This window comes from Mustela nivalis (assembly GCF_964662115.1).
Source record: "Mustela nivalis genome assembly, chromosome: 6".
Taxonomy (NCBI): Eukaryota; Metazoa; Chordata; class Mammalia; order Carnivora; family Mustelidae; genus Mustela; species Mustela nivalis.
In genome coordinates, this window is record NC_139025.1 from 155637644 (window position 1) to 155655093 (window position 17450).

The 17450-nt window shown below is 57.3% G+C and overlaps 1 protein-coding gene and 1 long non-coding RNA gene across 3 annotated transcripts in view; both read right to left on the reverse strand.

The window, feature by feature from the left end:
- The window catches only part of ACSBG1 (acyl-CoA synthetase bubblegum family member 1), a 40216-nt gene extending 25852 nt beyond the window's left edge, over positions 1-14364 (reverse strand). The window contains exon 1 of one of the 2 annotated variants that reach the window (XM_082734397.1): positions 14001-14364. In XM_082734397.1, coding sequence (XP_082590523.1) covers positions 14001-14062 — 62 coding nt within the window. In that variant the 5' untranslated portion in view covers positions 14063-14364. The remainder of the gene's footprint in view (positions 1-14000) is intronic. The other variant, XM_082734398.1, reaches the window with a different exon arrangement.
- Positions 14365-15194: 830 nt separating this feature from the next.
- On the reverse strand, positions 15195-16399 carry LOC309866570. The gene is made up of 3 exons (XR_014312748.1): positions 16205-16399; positions 15645-15726; positions 15195-15225 (listed from the first exon to the last, which is right to left on the reverse strand). It is a non-coding gene; the product is annotated as an uncharacterized lncRNA (long non-coding RNA).
- Between the last annotated feature and the right edge of the window lie 1051 nt (positions 16400-17450).

Here is a 17450-nt window from a genome sequence, read left to right on the forward strand (position 1 = left end):
TGAGAGGCCCTGAGGTACACAGCTGGAGCTCAGTAAGCATCTCGAGTTATCACCACGTGTGAGACCCACAAGCCAAGAGGAACCCTGGTTTTCCATGGGGGCCCCTCCTGGATGGGGGTCCACCTCCTCGCTACTCGTTCGCTCTTCCCTTTCCACTTTCAACAGCCAAGCCACTGTTCCATATACAACATGTGTTCGAGAAATGCTTTCTAAGGTTCATCAGAACCGGCCTGTCTGGGCTCAGCTCCGCTGGCTGTGTGACCCTGGGCAAGTCACCGTCCCTCTCTGAGCCTCGGGGTCCTGGGCCAGCCCTGCATCTGTGGTGAGGCTATGGGACCCTGCAAAGTGCCTCGTGCGCTCAGCCGCTCTCCCGTATTGCTGGGGGGCTGCCAGGGGTCTTCCCAGGAGAAAGGAGGAGAAAGTTCTTTGATGGGATTGGGAGGGTGACTCAGCGGAAAGAAAGGCGCCAAGCCCAGGCCTGGGGGTCCAGGCGCCGTGCCGTGCGGGGACTGTCTCTGGCAGGAGGGTGGGGTCCTGGTTCCTTACACGGTCCTCAGGACGGAGCTGGCAGACCTGAGCAGGAGCATCTCTGGCGTGGTCCCCGTGGGGCGGCTGTGCCCCTCGAGCTCCCCCAGGAGAGAGTGGGGACCTCAGGGGACGCATCAGCCCCAGAGAGGCCTCGCTCCACCAAACCGCCCTGCAACAGAGACACAGCGTGCGTCACGGCCCGCGGCCGGGCTGGGTGAGGACGCGGGTGCCCTCCCTGCTAGGCAGGACTCACCGGCTCCTGGGGCCGGGCACCTGACTGTAGTCTGCCGCCTGCTGAGCCCACACACCTGATTGTATCGAGAACAGCACTGATTCGCCTTCGGGCTCCAGTTTCTCTTCCCAGGGCCAGGCGGCGCTGACCAGGATGAGCAAACCCACTGGGTCCCCGGGACTCCTGCGCCTCCCGCCGCCCGCCCTGGCTGCCTTCCCTATTCCTCTTCCCGTTCCCACCTCTCTCCGCCCGGAGTGCAAACGGGAGACCTTATCTCCGGAAACTCAGCAGAGGATTTCCAGTTCAGGGCCTTGCCCAGACATTCCCCAAATCCTAAAAGGCCTGGGCTGGGAGAGGAGCAGCTCCTCCTCCAGATCCCACTGTCCCTGCCGCGGCGGCGGAAGCCAGGCTCACCAGCCCGGCAGAGAGCCGCTTCCTCGGGGCCTCTCTGACCCCCCCGCACGGTGGTCCATGCCCCTGCTTCTCCTTAGTCCATATGGCCTGTCTCACCTCAAAGGTCGGTTGGACCCCCGCGGCTCTCTCAGAATCCCAGGTTCCGGGCCGAAAACCCCGTGGACGCAGCCCCAGGTCCAGCCCCACAGGGGGCTTACCTGCCTCCCCGAGGCAGAGGCAGGGACAGGGCTCGGCGTTCCCTGCGCGCCGCCGGCTAAGGCTCCCAGTGTGGGAGCTGGTGCTGCCTGAGCTCCAGGTAATGAGGCAGGGGGGCCGGGCATGCGTGGGGACCCGCCCCAGCCTGCCCCAGGGCTGTGGGTGAGGTGTGTCCCCAGACACCTCTGACCCACCTGGCACAGGCCCAGCTGCCCACCTGCGAGCCTTACACAAGAGGACGGGGAACAGGCGAGGAAGAGGGCCCCGCCGGTGTGGGTTGGGGAGCCAGTCTGCTGGTGCCGCCCTCGCCTGGGCACTGCTCCTGAAGCCGACCCGGGCCCCAGCGGCAGGGTACAAGCTTGACTTTTGGTTTGGTTTTGACTTTTTAACTTTTCTGTACTAAATGCACGCCCGGTGTCCAGCAGCCCCAGTGTGCCTTCCCCTTGCAGTCTCCCAGCCCTGCAGCCGAGGCTTCGTGGAGAGCTCCGAGCTCTGGGCGAGGCAGCACAGAGGTCTGGAGAGCCTGGGACGGGGTCGACGTCGTGTGCCCAGCCAGAGGCAGAACAGGGATGGGACCCCGGGTCTCCGTGAACCAAGACACAATGGGTGCTACATTTACCCATCCTCTGTGTCATGAAACAGTCCCCTGCTCCTTCACCTCTGCCTTGGGAGGGTCCCTGTGCCGCGGCAGCCAGCGTCCTGCCCTGTGCCCTTTTGCCCTCTTGTGCCCCCTCTGCTTCTCCCCCCCCGAGACTTGGCAGGATTGTCACATCAAGCCCAAAACTTCGAACACCAGGACCCCGCTCCTTGGAAACTCCTCCCAGCCGCCCTTCCAGCCCGGGAGGTCCCCACCTTTACTCATCACTTGCAAGCTACAGCTTCAGGATCTGGACTGCCTCTGGGGGAGGTGAAGACATGCAGAGCCCCACTGGGTGTTGAGGGCATTGTAAGTCCCTTCGGAGGGTCCAGGGGCAGGACACCGGTTGTTCCAAGGGCCTGGACCCAGTCAGATGGCAGATACCCCCCAGACGGCCCCAGGAAGCTGGTATGCCAATGCCAGTGGACCAACTTCAAGAAAATTCTGCCTTTCACCAAATTCCAGTTCCTTCAAGTTCCCTTTTCCTGGCCATGCACGCCCACAGCGGCCTCAGGACACCCTGACAGTTTGGGTCTGGGGCACTAGCCCTGAGCCTCCCATGGGTTAGGTGCTCCTTTGAGAACCTGCCAGAAGCCCCCTCCTCACCCGCCCCCATCCGTGCTTTGAAAGGGTTGCCAGCCCCCGCGAACCCCAGGAAGGAATGCAGGCCTCCTCTGTCCCCAGGACATGGATGATGCCCGCTGAGGGCCGAGGGCTCCGCGCTGGTGGTGTTAATGATTAGAGCTGGCGCTGGGCATGGCTGTGGGTGGGGTGGGGGATGGCATCAGAGATGGCCTCCGTTCAAGGGCTGGCAGCTACCCCATGCCCAGGCCTCGGCACCCCCCGGACAGCTGGATCTACAGCAGTTCCTAAACAGACGAGGAGGCCGAGAGGCTCCTTCTGGGATCAGGGTGGCTTGGGAGATATATCGTCTTCACTTTCCATCCCCTTGCAAAATCCACAAACTGGCCTGCCTCCTGTTCTCCAGACCCCTCCTCCTCCAGGAAGCCCTCTGGGAGGGACCCTCTGGAGCCGCTCTAGCTAACCCCCTCCCAGAGCATGCAGTCTAGAGGCTGGGTGTTGTTTTGTTAAGCATAACCGTCTACCATGAAGTAAAAATTCTAATGAAGTCCATATTCCTTGGAAATGATCTGACCCTTCCCCAGGACTGACAGCACCAAGAGGATTCCCCCTTCTACCACGGGAAGTGGTTCAGTACCTCCCCTGTGTGGGGGGTCTGGGGGCCGAGGGAGCCAGCTAGCCTGGCTCGTGCCTCGAAGGCTGAGAGGTGACGGCAGTCCGGGGACCGTCCGTGAATGGAGGAGCATTCAGGGTCACTGGGGCACCAAACCCAGGCTGGGTGGGGGGGGGGGCGGCGCAGCTAAATTAAAGGAGACAGTTGGCAAGGAGAGAGGATGCGTCTATTTGGCCAGAGACGAAGGATGTGTTCCGAGGGGAGGCAGCTGAGACCCCGTGACAGACCAGCTCCTGGGGGACCCAGGGCACGAGTGGTCTAAGCCAAGTTTGCCACACCCACTAGAAGGAACATATTTGTGGCAGGCACCTGGGGACTGAGTCCCCAGGGCAAGGCCCCCACAGAGGTGTGTTTGGGGAGTGGCGTGCTTGGCTTCTGCCATGTTGGGTGAGGCCGGCCAGCTCGGTTCTAACCCAGCTCTGGCCACACCCAGAGTCTCCAGCCCTGTCGGGACAAAGCTCACAGGCTTGCATGGGGATGAACTTGTCCATCGTCAGGCTCTCTTGCAAAACCCAGACTGAGCCGGGAGGCATTCCCGTCCTGCCCAAGACAAAGTGTTCTGGACACTGAGCCCTGTGGCTTCTAGCTTGGGGCCTGCCCCGGATGGGTGATCGTGGGTGAGTCCTTGGTCCTCTCTGGGCCCGCCTTGCACCGGTGAAGGGTGATCTGGCATCTGGGCCGGAATTCAGCGGCCTCGGGCAGGGACAAGGCTGCCAGATGGGGTGTTACCAGGCCCCTAGCCCAGAGGGGGCAGAGGGAAAGCCGGCAGAAATAATAATTTTATGTAAACAGCCGGTAGCTAGCATTTATGTGGCTCCACATGTCAGGCTGTTCTCTCTACACCTTGTACAGACGTGAACAGAGGCAGCCCTCAGATGGCCGACGAGGGCACTTCCTGTCCCTGTCACTAGTGTCCACTGCTCTTCTTCTTCTTCTTCTTTTTTTTAAAGATTTTTATTTATTTATTTGACAAAGAGCGAGGGAGGGAACACAAGCAGGAGGAGTGGGAGAGGGGGAAGCAGGCTTCCCACCAAGCAGAGAGCCCGATACATGACTCGATCCCAGGACCCTGAGATCATGACCTGAGCCGAAGGCAGAGGCTTAACCTACTGAGCCACCCAGGTGCCCCTCATTTCACTTTTTAAAAAGTTCAAACTAACATGTCCTGAGCCCTTAGCATACGGCAGGTGCTGCTCCAGTCGTTTTACATGTGCAAAGTCACTCAATTATACCCACAGTCTTGTGAAGTAGGTACCGAATTCTAATCTGCATCATACGGGTTATGGAAGCACAGAGAGCTGAAGTGCTGAAGCTGATGCAGCTGGTGATCAGAATATTTGGGATTCAAAGCCAGGTAGTCTGACTCCAGACTTCAAACTCTCAAGCACCGTACACACTGCCCAAACGTGGCTGGGTGTCTGCCAGGCTCTGGGGCCGCTGCACACAGCCAGCAACATGGGAACTCTTAGGAGTGACTGACTCAGAAAGGCAGAGCCCTGCAGATTTAAACCCACCAGCGGACGCTCCTGCAGATTTAAACCCTTTGAATCAACATACTCCCAACCTATCATAACAATATCTAGCATATAACAAAAAATGACCAGACATCCGAAAAAGCAAGAAATTTGAGCCAAAATTGAGGGAAAAAGGCAGTCAACAGAAACAAACTTGGATCTGACGCAGATGTTGAGATGAGCGTGCCAGGACTTTAACGCAGTTCCTAACACACGTTTGATGATTGAAAGAAAAAATAGCGACATCATTGATGAATAACGGAGGGTTGCCCATGAAAATGGAAAGTATAAGGGAAGTACAATCTCTGAATGAAAAGCCCAGCAGATGAGATTTAACAGCAGATTTGAGACCATCAGAAAAACGTTGTGAACTTGAAGACAGAACAGTAGAAATTATTCAATCAAAAGAATAGGGAGAAAAAAAGGTTTTTAAAAATTAAACATAACAAAACATTGTTGAAAGAAATTAAGATCTAAACAAATGGAAAGTCATCTTAAGATCAAGAGATTTAATATTAAGATGACAATTACACCCCCGCCCCCCACCAAACTGATCTACAGGTCCACATAATCCCTATCAAAATCCCAGATGACTTAGTTTTCAGAAATCAACAAGCTGGTCTAAAGTTTATATGAAAATTCAAAAGCCCCAGAATAGTCAAAACAATATTGAAAAAGAGCAAAGCTGAAGGATTCACACCTCTTGATTTCAAACCACACTCCACGTCTATAGTCATTTAGACAACGCAGTGCAGTGCAAGGATACGGGTGTGGATAAAGGGAGCAGAACATGGAGTCCAGAACTCAAGTTTGCATATACTGTTTACTGGTTTCCAACAAGGTCACCAAGACCATTCGGTGGGGGAAAAAATAGTCTTTTCAACAAATAGCTCTGGGACAGCTGTATATCCATATGCAGAAGAATGAAGTTGGACCCCACCATACTCAAAAAAATTAAAGTCAAAGTCTTAACAGTAAGAGCTAAAACTTTAACCATTAGAAGAAAATCGAAGTCTATGAGGCCTGGGGTTAGGCACAGCCTTCTGAGACACGATGTCAAGAGCAGAAGCAGCAAGAGAAAAACACATAAATTGGACTACATCAAAATTAAGCCTTCTTGTGCTTCAAGGACAGCATCAATAAAGCAAAGAGATAACCTGCAAAATGGGAGAAAACATTTGCAAATTATATTTCTGCTAAGAGAATTACATGCGGAATATACAAAGAACCCTTACAACTCAACAAGATGACAAGTAACCTGATTAAAACCAGGCAAAGTGTTTCAGTGGACATTTCTGCAAGATGCACGGGTGGACAACAGCTACATGAAGGGGCGCTCAGCACAGCCAGCCGTCAGGAAATCAAAACCAGGAGACAATCCATCCCGCTCCTGCACGGCTGTAGTCGGAGAGATGAGGAGGAGTGCTGAGTGGGTGGGAGGCATCAGAGCCCCTGCACACGGCTGCTGGGTACTCGGGGGGCGGGGTGTAGCCACCATAGGGAACAGTCTGGCGGGTCCTCAGAGTCATCCTGTGACCCAGCGGCTCTACCCCCACATAGACACCTGAGGGAAATACAAACATGTCCAGATAAATCCCTGAGCATGTGTTCCTGGCAGCGTCATGAACTGCGGCCATTGAGTGAAAACAACCCAAATGTCCTCCAGCTGGTGAGAGGGCGAGCAGAATGGGGCGCTTCCCTGCACTGGAATGTGAGCTGGCCATCCACGGAACGAGCACGGCCACACAGCACGACGTGGCTGAATCACGAAAGCAGGATTAGTGAAGGAAGCCATTCACGGTAGATGATACACGAGCTCGCTGACATAAAATGTCCAGAAGAAGCAACCATTTGAACTGTAAAATTCAATAATTTTTAATATTTTCACAGTTGTGCCGTCATCATCGTGGTCATTTTGAGAACATTTTTGTCATCTCCAGAAGAAACCCTGAGCCTCTTAGCAGTTACCTTCCATTTCGACTCAAACCCCCCAACCCTAAGCAACTGTTAACCTCCTCTTCCTCTATAGATTTGCTTCTTCTGGGCGTTATCTCTCAAGAAGATGACAGAGAGGTCCACTGGCATAATTAAAGTCTTTGGCCAACAACCAATGTGGTAAATTAAAAACTGTTCCCCCAAAATATCCATCTCTTAGTCTCTGGAACCTGTGACTATTACCTTATATGACAAAAGGGAATTTTGCGGACGTGATTAAATTAAGGATCTTAAGACAGGGAGATTGACCTGGACCCTCCAGGTGGGCCCTCACCGCAGTCCCCTGTATACTTACAAGAGCCAGAGATTGGAGTGGTGAAGCCCCAGGACAAGGACAAATGCTGGACGATGGGTAGCTGAGGGACAGAATCTCTCTGAGAGCCTCTGGAGGGGGTCACAACCCTGCGGACACCTGGACTTGAGCCCCATGAAAGTGTGACTTCCAGAACTTCAGAATAAATGTCTGCTGTCTGAAGCCACCAGGTTTGTGGTGACCTGTCACAGTGTCCACAGGAAACAAATACAGTTTTCAGCAGGTCCTCCAAGTCCAGATGTCTGGCACCTGGCTGACTGATGCCTTGACTATGACCTCCAGAGACCCTGAGTCAGAGCCCCTCTGCTAAGCTACTTGTGACTCATGGAAACCATGAAAAATAATAAATAATCGTTATTGGTTTGAGGCTGACGGGGATTGCACCAGAAGGACCATAAATCTCCAGAAAGGAATGAAGGTCACTGGAAATGCCAATGATGTCAGGAACAGGGAAGGATGTCCCCTCTACATAAGTTCCATTGGAGGTTCTAGCCCGTGCGATAAGATAAGAAAACTTAAAGACATAATGACTGGAAAGGAAGAAATACAGCATACAGCTATCTTTATTAACAGATAACAAAACTTTGCAAATAAAAAATCCTAGGGAGGGCCTCCCCAAAAAGTTACTAAATTAATAAAAGAATTTAGTAAGATCACAAAGGTCAATAATTTAAAAAATCAATTGTTTTACTATCTACCAACAATAAATGTTGGACAATTAAGTGTGAAATACATTTACATAGCATCAAAAGCCATACAATTCTTAGGAACAAATGGAAGAAAAAGTGTGCAAGAAATCTACACTGAAAATTACAAATCACAGATAAGAGGAATCAGAGACCTAAATAAATGAAAATACTGACTATGTTCATGGATCAGAAGAGTCTCCCTCATTCCCTATCAAAGTTCCAACGGCCTTTTTCTGCAGAGACTGACAAGATGATTCTAAATTTTGTGTGTGGACACAAAGGAGTGAGTGTGTTAGTCATTTATCGTTACATAACAAGCATCCTAAAATGCAGTCACTTAAGCACTGATAACCTCAGAGCTGCCATGGGTCAGGAGTCTGGTGTGGCTTTGCAGTTGCCTCTGGCTCGAAGCTTCGCACAGACCACAGTCAAACTGTCCTCCAGGCTGTGTCTCATCTGGAGGTTTGACTGGGAGAGGACCGGCTTCCAAGCTTACTCCTGTCTTTGCTCGTGTTTGGTCCCTGGCAGATCATTGGGCTGAGGACCTCAGCTCTCTCGTTCTTGGCCAGAGGTCTCCCTCGGCCCCTGCCGCAGGGGCCTCTCCCTCAGAACGAGCAAGAAAATAAAGGTGAAAGCATGAGCCTTTTGTGACCCAACTTCTGAAGCGAAATCCCACGGTTTCTGCGATTCTCCACTTGTTAGAGATGAGTCACTAGCTCAGCGCACACTCAGAGGTGGCCATTGCACAGAATCCGGAGGCAAGAGTCCTAGAACAACTTAGAGGCCGCCAACGGCACTGGCCGTTGCCCAAGCAGGAGGAAAGAACCACATGGGGGACCAAGACTGCCTGGTTTCAAGACTTACAATGCAGCCAGGGCAAAGGAGACAATATGGTAGGAACATCAGGATGGAAGACTGGCTCCGGGAAGAAAGTCCAGAAAAAGGCCCACACGCATATGGTCAAATGATTTTTTTCTTTTTCTTTCTTTCTTTCTTTTTTTTTTTTTTTACAAAGGAGACTTGGCAGCTTAATAGTGAAAAAAAAAATATTTTTGACAAATGGCCCTTGAATCAATGTGTGGAAAAATATTAATTTGACACAGATCATATACATCAATGTAAAAGCTAAAATGATCAGTGTCTCCAACCATAAAAGAAAAAAAAAAGATATTATTGATTTATTTGACAGAGAGAGAGATCACAATCAGGCAGAGATGCAGGTGGTGAGAGAGGGGGAGGCAGGCTCCCCGCTGAGCAGAGAGCCCGATGCGGGACTCGATCCCAGGGCCCTGAGATTGTGACCTGAGCTGAAGGCAGCGGCTTAACCCACTGAGCCACCCAGGCGCCCCAAGGAGACTATTTTATCAAATAGAAGACGTTTTTTCATCAAGACAGCATTGAAAAAGGGAAAATAAGCCATAAGGTGGGAGAAAATATTGGCACGCCCTGTATCTAATGAGGCACTGATGTCCAGAACGTAGAATCTCGACAAACAAGAGCAAAAGGGCTAAGTGCAGTTACAAAATGGGCTGGAGATGTGAACAGACCTCACAACAGAATGTGGAGAAACGGCCGGTCGGCACTTGGAAGCAGGCTCAACACCATTAGCAGGGCAACGAACACCGAACCCCCAGGGAGACTCCACCACTCACCCCGCAGAATGGCTCGCGAAGAACAGTGCTCCCAGCACCGGCAGAGATGCGGGATGGCGGAGCACGCCAGCGCGGACGGCACGACCCGACTCCGTGGAGACGAGTCTGGTGGTTTCTTCAAACATCCCCCCCGCCCCCCGCCTCCCACTCCCGCCGGAGCCGGCAGTAAAATCCCAGGGGTTGAGCCAAGAAAACAAATATGCCTGTCACAAAACACGCTCGGCAAGAATGTTCCTTACAGCTCTGTTCATAAAATCCTCAATCTGGAAACAGCCCAAATGTCCGGAAGAGAGGATAATTCAAGTGTGGAAGAGCGCGGAGCAGAGTTCACCCCGCAGCAGAGTTCACCCCGCAGCGCAGAAGGGTGAGTGGCAGAAACACTTAGCCACAGGGTGAGTCTCACAGGGAGGAGGGAACAGGCACCTGCTGTGTGACCCATTAACAGGACATCCAGAAATTGCCAGAGCAGGGTCTGTTCCCACGGGCTGCTGACGTAAGTAAGAGTGGGCGAGGGCAGACTGTCGGGGAGTAGGAGAACGTTCTGGGATGATGAAACCTTTGGTGTTTCTACCGTGTCGCCGAGCCCACTGATCAAGTTCTACTCACCTTTGTGCGTCGCACTCTATAAACAACTTCCTTCCATTAATACAGGACGCAACCTATTAGGTTCTGCATATGTAAAGTCTAGTTCACAGCTGCTTGGGGCTAGAGTCTGAGCTCGGTCCCATACGTCCCTCCCATGGCCATGACCTTCACGGTTTTCAAAGCACCATCCCAGCCCTGACCTCAAGTGTCCCTCACCGGCTCCCTTGCAAGGGGCCAGGACTGCCTGGGAGGAGAGAGTGATGCAGGGATTTCTCTAAATGAAACCACATCTTTTGCAGGGACAAAGAAGTCGTGAGTTCCCTATCACTGGAGTTTTCAAGTCAGGGTAGGTTGATAATTTATGAACATTCTGATGGAGCAGGTTAGACTCAGTGACCTAAAAAAAAACCCCAGTGACCTGAGGGTCTACCATTCGAGGGCTTGCGTGGGGACAGATTAAGTCAGCTTTGGGCCCAGTGTCCTGACTCTAGGCCAGCTTAGGTTCTGGCGTCCCCAGCCAACAGCTTGGCACCCCCTGCAAGGACCCAGAGCTGGCCTGGGCTGACCTGCATCCCAAAGGCATCTGGATCTGTATTTAGATGTCCGGGACCGGGGACTCTGACTCTACCGATGTGCCCTTTGCCCAGGGACTGTTGGCTTCTGCACCAGCCTTCCTGGGGCACGTAGACTCCCAAGCTCTCTGCCTGTGCCCACTGGCCTTGCACACTCTCAAACACTCTGAGCTTCTTCCCGTCTCAGGGCCTTTGCATGTGCTGTGACTTTTTCCTAGAAAGCTCCCCTAATCACCCCTTCCTCGACACCTAAGATCTCAGCTTAGGTGTTGCTTCTCCTAAGGGGTTGTCGAGCCTAGCCTGGACATCTGTTATGTGCTATCCATAATTTCCTTAAAAATATTACCAACAATTTAAAGACAATTTTTATTGCGATAAAACATATGTAACACAAATGTGCCAGTTTAGCCGTTTTCGAGTAGTGTTTGGCGCCATTGCTCATCCCCTCCCCCCATTCCTGAGTCCCTCCGTGGCACGTTCGCAATGACAAGTCCATAGGTCATTGCACAATTACAGTGTGATGTGGGTCTTCGTGGCATGGATGTAAACTCGCTCCTCAGGTCAAGAGCCTGCCTGGTTTTCCGTGATGACTCTGCCGGGCTCAGCACAGGGCCTGACGTCGTCAGTGATGAATGATTTTGCATAAGTGAACGTGTGTTTGGGAAAGCAGAGAAAAACAATGAAGATGCCACAACAACAAACCAAACGCCCGCCCTAGTCGTGTTTCGTACACAGGGGAGCAGGGAGGAGGCCGGGGAGAACCTGGAGGTACTGGGTCGCCCTCCCTTGTTTCGAAGGCCTGTATCCTTCCCCTAGTATTTGCATTTTAACTGTTCCTCCTAGGCTTACCCAGCGCAGAGACGGGGAGCTCACCCCTTGTCCTCCTTGGGAAGCTCCGTCAGGGAGAACAGCCTCCTTCCCCAGGCTTGCTGGGGCCCTGCCTGCCTCACGTCCCGGGCTCCCGCGGGCCATCTCTCTGCACCCAGTCTTTGGGTGGGCCCTGCCGGCAGGGGCAGTTGGGAGCCCAGGGCGAGTGTGGTCTGCTCACTGTCCTTCCCTGGACCAGACTCGGCCCTGCAGGCTCCCATCTCCGGCCTCCAGCCTCCAGCCCACCCTGCCAGCTTCCTCTCCCCCCGGCCTGGGCTCTCCTCTGCTTCTGTGCTCTCCGGGCTCCTCAGGGCCAGCTGCTCCGGCCGCGGCCACCCCTCATCTGGCCACACCAGCCCGTCCGGACCTAGAAGGTAGCCCGGCCCGTTCTGACCGGTCTAACGAGGCCCTTGACTTGCCCTCACCCACACCTTCAGTCCTTGCCTGCCCCCTGGGCATCCACGATCTCCCAGCCCCAGAATGGCTGCTTTCCCCGGTTCCTTTGAAGGCCTTCCTCCAAGATGGGCTTCTTCAGCCTCGGACAGCTGCTCTCTGTACCAGACTGAGACTCGAACAGGGGCTCTGCACACACCCAGTGGTGCTCCCGACGTCCGGCATGGCTCCCACCTTGGTCTCAAGGGGACCCTGCTCCGGCCCCGCGGCTTCTAGCTCTGCCGGCCTGGGTCTGGCTCCTTCCCTTCAACCCTGCCCAGCGCCAGCCCTGCCATCAGCTTGGCACAGAAGGGAATTCTCGTCAGTCTGGCTGGTGCGCCAGCCCTCCTCTGGCTCTCAGTTCCTTCCCCCCCTCTGACCTCCAGTCGTCCCCTCTGTAGTCCCGAGAGCAGGGTGGGCAGATAAGTCCCCTCTCGGGCTACTGGAGGAGAGCTGGCCCGCGGTCTCGCGGTCTCACAATCACTGGACGGACGGGGGAACGGAGGCTCTGCCAGCCAGACTTGCCCAGGGTCAGAGTAGGTCCGGAGCAGAGCGTGGTGGGAACCCAAGATCCCCTGCCACCAGCATCCCCCCAAACCACTAAGAGAGTTCCCCGCGTTGCCAGGGCGTCCCCTGTGCCTGGGAGATGGCCTTCTGCTTCCGGAACCAGGCCATCCTCTCCAGCCTACGGGATCTGCCCGACTTCTTCGCAAGGACAGCGGGGGTCAGGGTCCGTCTTCGTGGGCTCGAAGGGTGGGATTGAGGCTCAGAGAGGCCAGACGACTTACCCAGAGCCTCTAAGCAAGAAGGCAGAGGGGCAGGTCCTGTAACTGCGCGTTTAGCCCTCTTTCCCCGACGGGGGCTCTGTCCCTGTCTGATGGCCTCCCTTTCCCGGTGTCTACAAACCAGGCTCAGCCTCTGTGGACCCTGCTCCCCAGCCCCTCCAGAGCAGCTGGGCCCCAGTGAGCGCACAGGACCCTTGGCCACCCCTGTCCCCATGGACCTTCTCGGCGAACCTCAGAAAACCCTGGGCTCCTGACACCCCCCCCAACCCCAACTGCTTGTCCGCGGGCATGGGGAACCCAGAGAAGCAGCAGAGCCTGCGCTTCCTGTCAAAGGGTGAGCTTTTGAGGCCTGCCGATGAGCGCATTGCTCCCAGGGTGGAGGCGGGTGCCGGGACGACCCGTGTGCAGAGACGTCCAGAAGCTACCCCTGGGTGAGGCTGCTCCACCAGCCACCTCAAGGGGCCTACTGACCCTCGGGATACGGCCTATGTCCAGGGAGGGATGCCGGACCTCGTGCACTTGTGGCCTTGCGGGCAAGGACCCCCCCACTTCTGGAGGGTTCCCTGGAGACCCAGGGCCCAGCCCTTGTAGGGGCCTCTGTCTCTGAGGCTCGTTAACATTCGTCCTGTTCTCCTACTCTCTCTCGTTAGAATAGCAGCCGGGCGTGCTGGAGCTCAGACCTGGCAGCTCCCCTTCGTCCCCCTCGGATCCTACACAGTGGGCGCCCGGACCTCTCCCATCCCTGAAGTCCCCGACTTTCTGCGTGTCTTTGCACCGGCCGGCACCGAGCACAACGTCTGGAGATGTCTGCCCTCTCCTGCCTCCTGGCTGAGCACTCTGTGGCCGGGACTGGGTCCCTTCTTCTCAGGAGCCCCCGCTCCTTGGGCGGACAGGGCCTGGGTCTGCGTGGGTGCCAGCCAATGTCTGATTCCTCTGAATCGCGGGTTGTTAGAATACACAGCGCCGGGGCTTCGGGGAGGCCGCAGCCCAGAGAGGGGCAGGGACGTGCAAGGTCACACCGCCAGCCCGAGGTCTCCCTGTCCTCGCCTCTTATCGACTCCATGTGCCAAGGGCCCGTGGGGAGATAGGGAAGGTTCTGAAGGACTGAGGGGTCCTTCCCGCATTCCACTGCAGCCCCTGGCTCACACCCCGGGGAAACCTAAGGAACAGCTCAAAGGACTCCCATCCTAGCCAGCGCTCATTCCACGGACCGTCCGGACCCTTCTTTCCATTTCCCAGATGGGGAGGCTGAGGCTCAGAGAGCAGAGCTGCCCCAGGACCCCAGAACAGAGCCCCCCGCCCAGAGCACGGACACCGGCCTGACGGCGGGCTCACCTGGCGGCCGAGCTTTCCGGGGCGGGCCCGCTGGCCTGCGGGGCCCCCGCACTGTCCGGCATGCTGGGCTCCTCCGGGGTGGCCGCGTCCAGCTCCAGAGCTGCGTGGCCTCTGCGGCGGGTGTCCCACGGGGCGGGAGGCTGCCCTTGAGTGGGCAGTGGGGGCGGGCCCCAGGCTGGGAGGCGGCGACCGGGGCAGCCCCATGAGGCCCATTTCCTCTCTATTTTCAGAAGCTCAGACCGCGCCTGCTCCTGGTGGTGAAGTTGCTCAGGATGAAAACTTCACTTTTCTTCGCGGTTTTGTTTCGCTGGAGGCGAGGAGAATTTCAATGGAGCCGTGTTCTTTATGATGCAAATCTGCCGGAAGCCTGGCCCCTGGGCTCCGGGCTTCTGCCCCCCCCCCCCCCCCCCGCAGCCGTCCTCCCTGGCCCTGCAGGCGGCGCTGGACCAGAAGGGGATCCCGGCCCCAGGTGCGCCAGACCCCCCACGGCTGCTGCCCCCACGGCCCGCAGCCTGCAGCCTTGCCGAGCTCACCGTCTGCCCCACCAGCCCCGGCTGGCTGTCTCCCCGCTGACCTCCCTGCCCGGGCCCTGCCCAGACAGACGAGGGCCCGCTGAGGGGGTCCCTGACTCCTGTCCTCCAGAAGCCCAGTCTCGGGGCAGGAGAGACATTCCGGCCCTGAGGACTGTCCTGTCGTTGTCACAGGCAACTGACCCGAAGCAGACATGGGAGAGGGACCGAGGACGGAGAGCATCCAGGGCACCGAAATACAAGCACGGATCTCCCCTTGGGCGGAAGGCACACAGGGCGCGGAGGACGGCTGGACGCGGGGCAGGGAGAACAGGGGGCTTCCTCTGGATCCCACAAAGCCCCCCTCCCACTGTGTAGAGGTTCCTGAAGGAGGCTGGAGCAAAGCACCACAGAATGGGGGGCCTGAAACGCACAAGGTCATCGTTTCATCGTGGGAGGTCGGGCAGCAGCAGCACCGCGCCCCCTCCAGGACTCCAGCAGAGCCTTTCCCTGGCCTCTCCCCGCTCTGCTGGCGCCCTCGGCAGCCCAGGCTTGGAGGTGCCGCACCCCAGTCTGTGCCTATGCCCCTCACCCTGTCCTTGCCATGAGGTCGGCCATCCCGGGACTGGGGCCCGCCTGACCCCATCCCACGTCATCCTCATGGGCCCGTCCGCAAAGGCCGTCCTGCATTCCAGGGCTCTGAGTGGCCGTGAGTTCTGGGGACACGAGTGAGAGTTCCACGCAGGAGCTGTTGGTGGCGATCCCCGTGTGGCGACCCCGAAAGGGGCGGTGGGGTCCGCCGGGTCGCTGGGATGCTTCCTGGCAGGTGGGGGCAGCGGGACGAGGAGGAGCTGGGCAGTCTGCGGGAAAACTCAGACATCGGCCTCCGGCCTCGGGGTGCTGCCTGCTGGCGCTGTTCACCGTACACAGGACGGGGCCCCAGAGCCTGGCTTTGAGGCCGGACTCCTCACTCCTGCCCCCTCCCCTGGGACCTTGCGTGGGTCCGCGTCCCTCCCTGGGCCTCCGCTGGACTGACTGAATCATGTGGGTAAAGGTCTGAAACTGGCCACCGGGACAGGGACGGTGACCGGTGGGGGGGCCTGTTTCTGAGCTCGGGCGTGCCACGGGACCTCACCTGCAGTGGTGGGTCGGGGAGCCCGCAGCCGCGCGGCAGCAGAGTCGGAGAACGATGTCCAGTTCTTGGCTAAGATGAGGGCCTAGAAAGGTTTGGAAGGAGGTGTGCACGGGCCTAGCCAGGACACCCTGCCCCTCCCCCTCTCCTCCAGATTTTCAGGGATCCTAGGAAGGGAGCTGCCCTGGGGAGGGGTGCGGGGAAGGGCTTCCTTGGGCCATTTCTGACGTGGAGATGACAAGGCCCCCGAGGGCCACCGAGGAGATGGTGCTGGGGCCCCAGAGATGGGAGGGTCTGGGCGGCCCCCTCCTCAGAGCAGCGGCCCCCCTGGGGAGATGGCAGAGCTGGGGGCTGGCACGAAAGGCTGCTGGCCCCTGTGCTGGGCCCCAGGACCAAGGGCACAGGCCGTGCAGAGAGGGTCGGTGCTGGGCTCAGGGCTGAAGGGAAGGACGGGGAGCGGCCAAGCCTGGTTGAGCTGAGCTGTGTGGATGTCCGCGGGATTGAGCTAGGCCCACGCAGGGGGACACGGGGTGAGGGAGAGGCTGGGGGCTGCGTCCTCTCACACACCGGTGGCCGGCGTGATCTGCAGCAGCGTCCGCGCTCCTGTACGGGGCCCTGCGTGGCCCCGGGGAGGGCCGCCCCTCCGGGCTCCTCGGCCACCAGAGGTCCGGCTCTCCCGCCCCCTGTCCTGGGAGGACCGTCGAGGTTGTTTGCCGCAGCGAGTGGCGGTGCCTGGACCATCAGCGCTTCCCCCCAGGACAAGCTCCCACAGTGGTGCTGCCGGGGTGGGACTCTAAAGCTTAAAGTGAGAAATGACAGTGTTGGGGACAGGGACAGACTGAACGTTCTGCCATTAGGAGGAAGAAGGGGAGAGGGTTACAATTCTTTTCACAGGCGTACAGAGAGAGAACGCTGCAGTTCGCCGCCTGAGTGTGGGGGCTGGGAGTTCCCTCCTCATGCTGCAGCAGCTGGAGGGCCCCCTCTGCTCCGTCGGGGCGCGGGGGGCGGGGTGGGGAGGGCTTGCTGAGTGGAAGTAGGGTGTCTCCAATATGCTCCAGGCCCAGCGGTAAGAGGGGCTTGTGGGTGGGACAGGTGTGTTCCTAGCTGGGGGTGTGGGAAGTTCCTGGAATCACAGGCTCTGTGTGTCCCCACCTGTCCCCATCTTTCTAGGGACAGGGCTCTAGCCCTCAGCAGACCCCAAGGTGATTGGACAGTGAGCAACCACAGCAGGAGGAAAGCCCTGAGCTTTGGGGTTAACAGACCACGGTTCAGCTCCCCGTTCTTGTGCTCTGGGGCTGAGCGACCTTGAGGAAAGGACCCTAGCCCCAGGAGCCTGAGTGTGGCCGCAGACGGGTGGGTTTGGAGTGGCGGACTTCTGAGAGTCGTGGGGGAGGAGTGAACCACAAGGTGGGGAGGTGCCCGGCTCGGAGAGGCAGCCAACGGGGCTTCCTCGCGGCACCACTGCATTTGCAGGAATAGCCTGGTCTCTGCCCCCTTCCCTGCTCCGGGGCCTGGAGGACAACGGTCCCCCCACCGGCCCTGCCCAACTGACCTGGAACACGACCGTGGGAATGTGCGCGCAGAAGGCACTTCCCTCTCCGGGAGATTAGATCAGGCGGGTTTGGGAAAGGAGAGGGAAAGGGCAGTGAGGGGGAGGGGCTGCGGGGCTGCGGGAGGGGGGAGGGACGCGGCGCGGGAAGGGATCCCGGGGACGGGGTGTGCCGGCTGCGGGTGGAGCCCCTGCCCCCACCAGCCGCGGACGACTGGCCTTCCCAGGCCTGGACCTGAGGGAGCAGAGGGGCGTCTTGG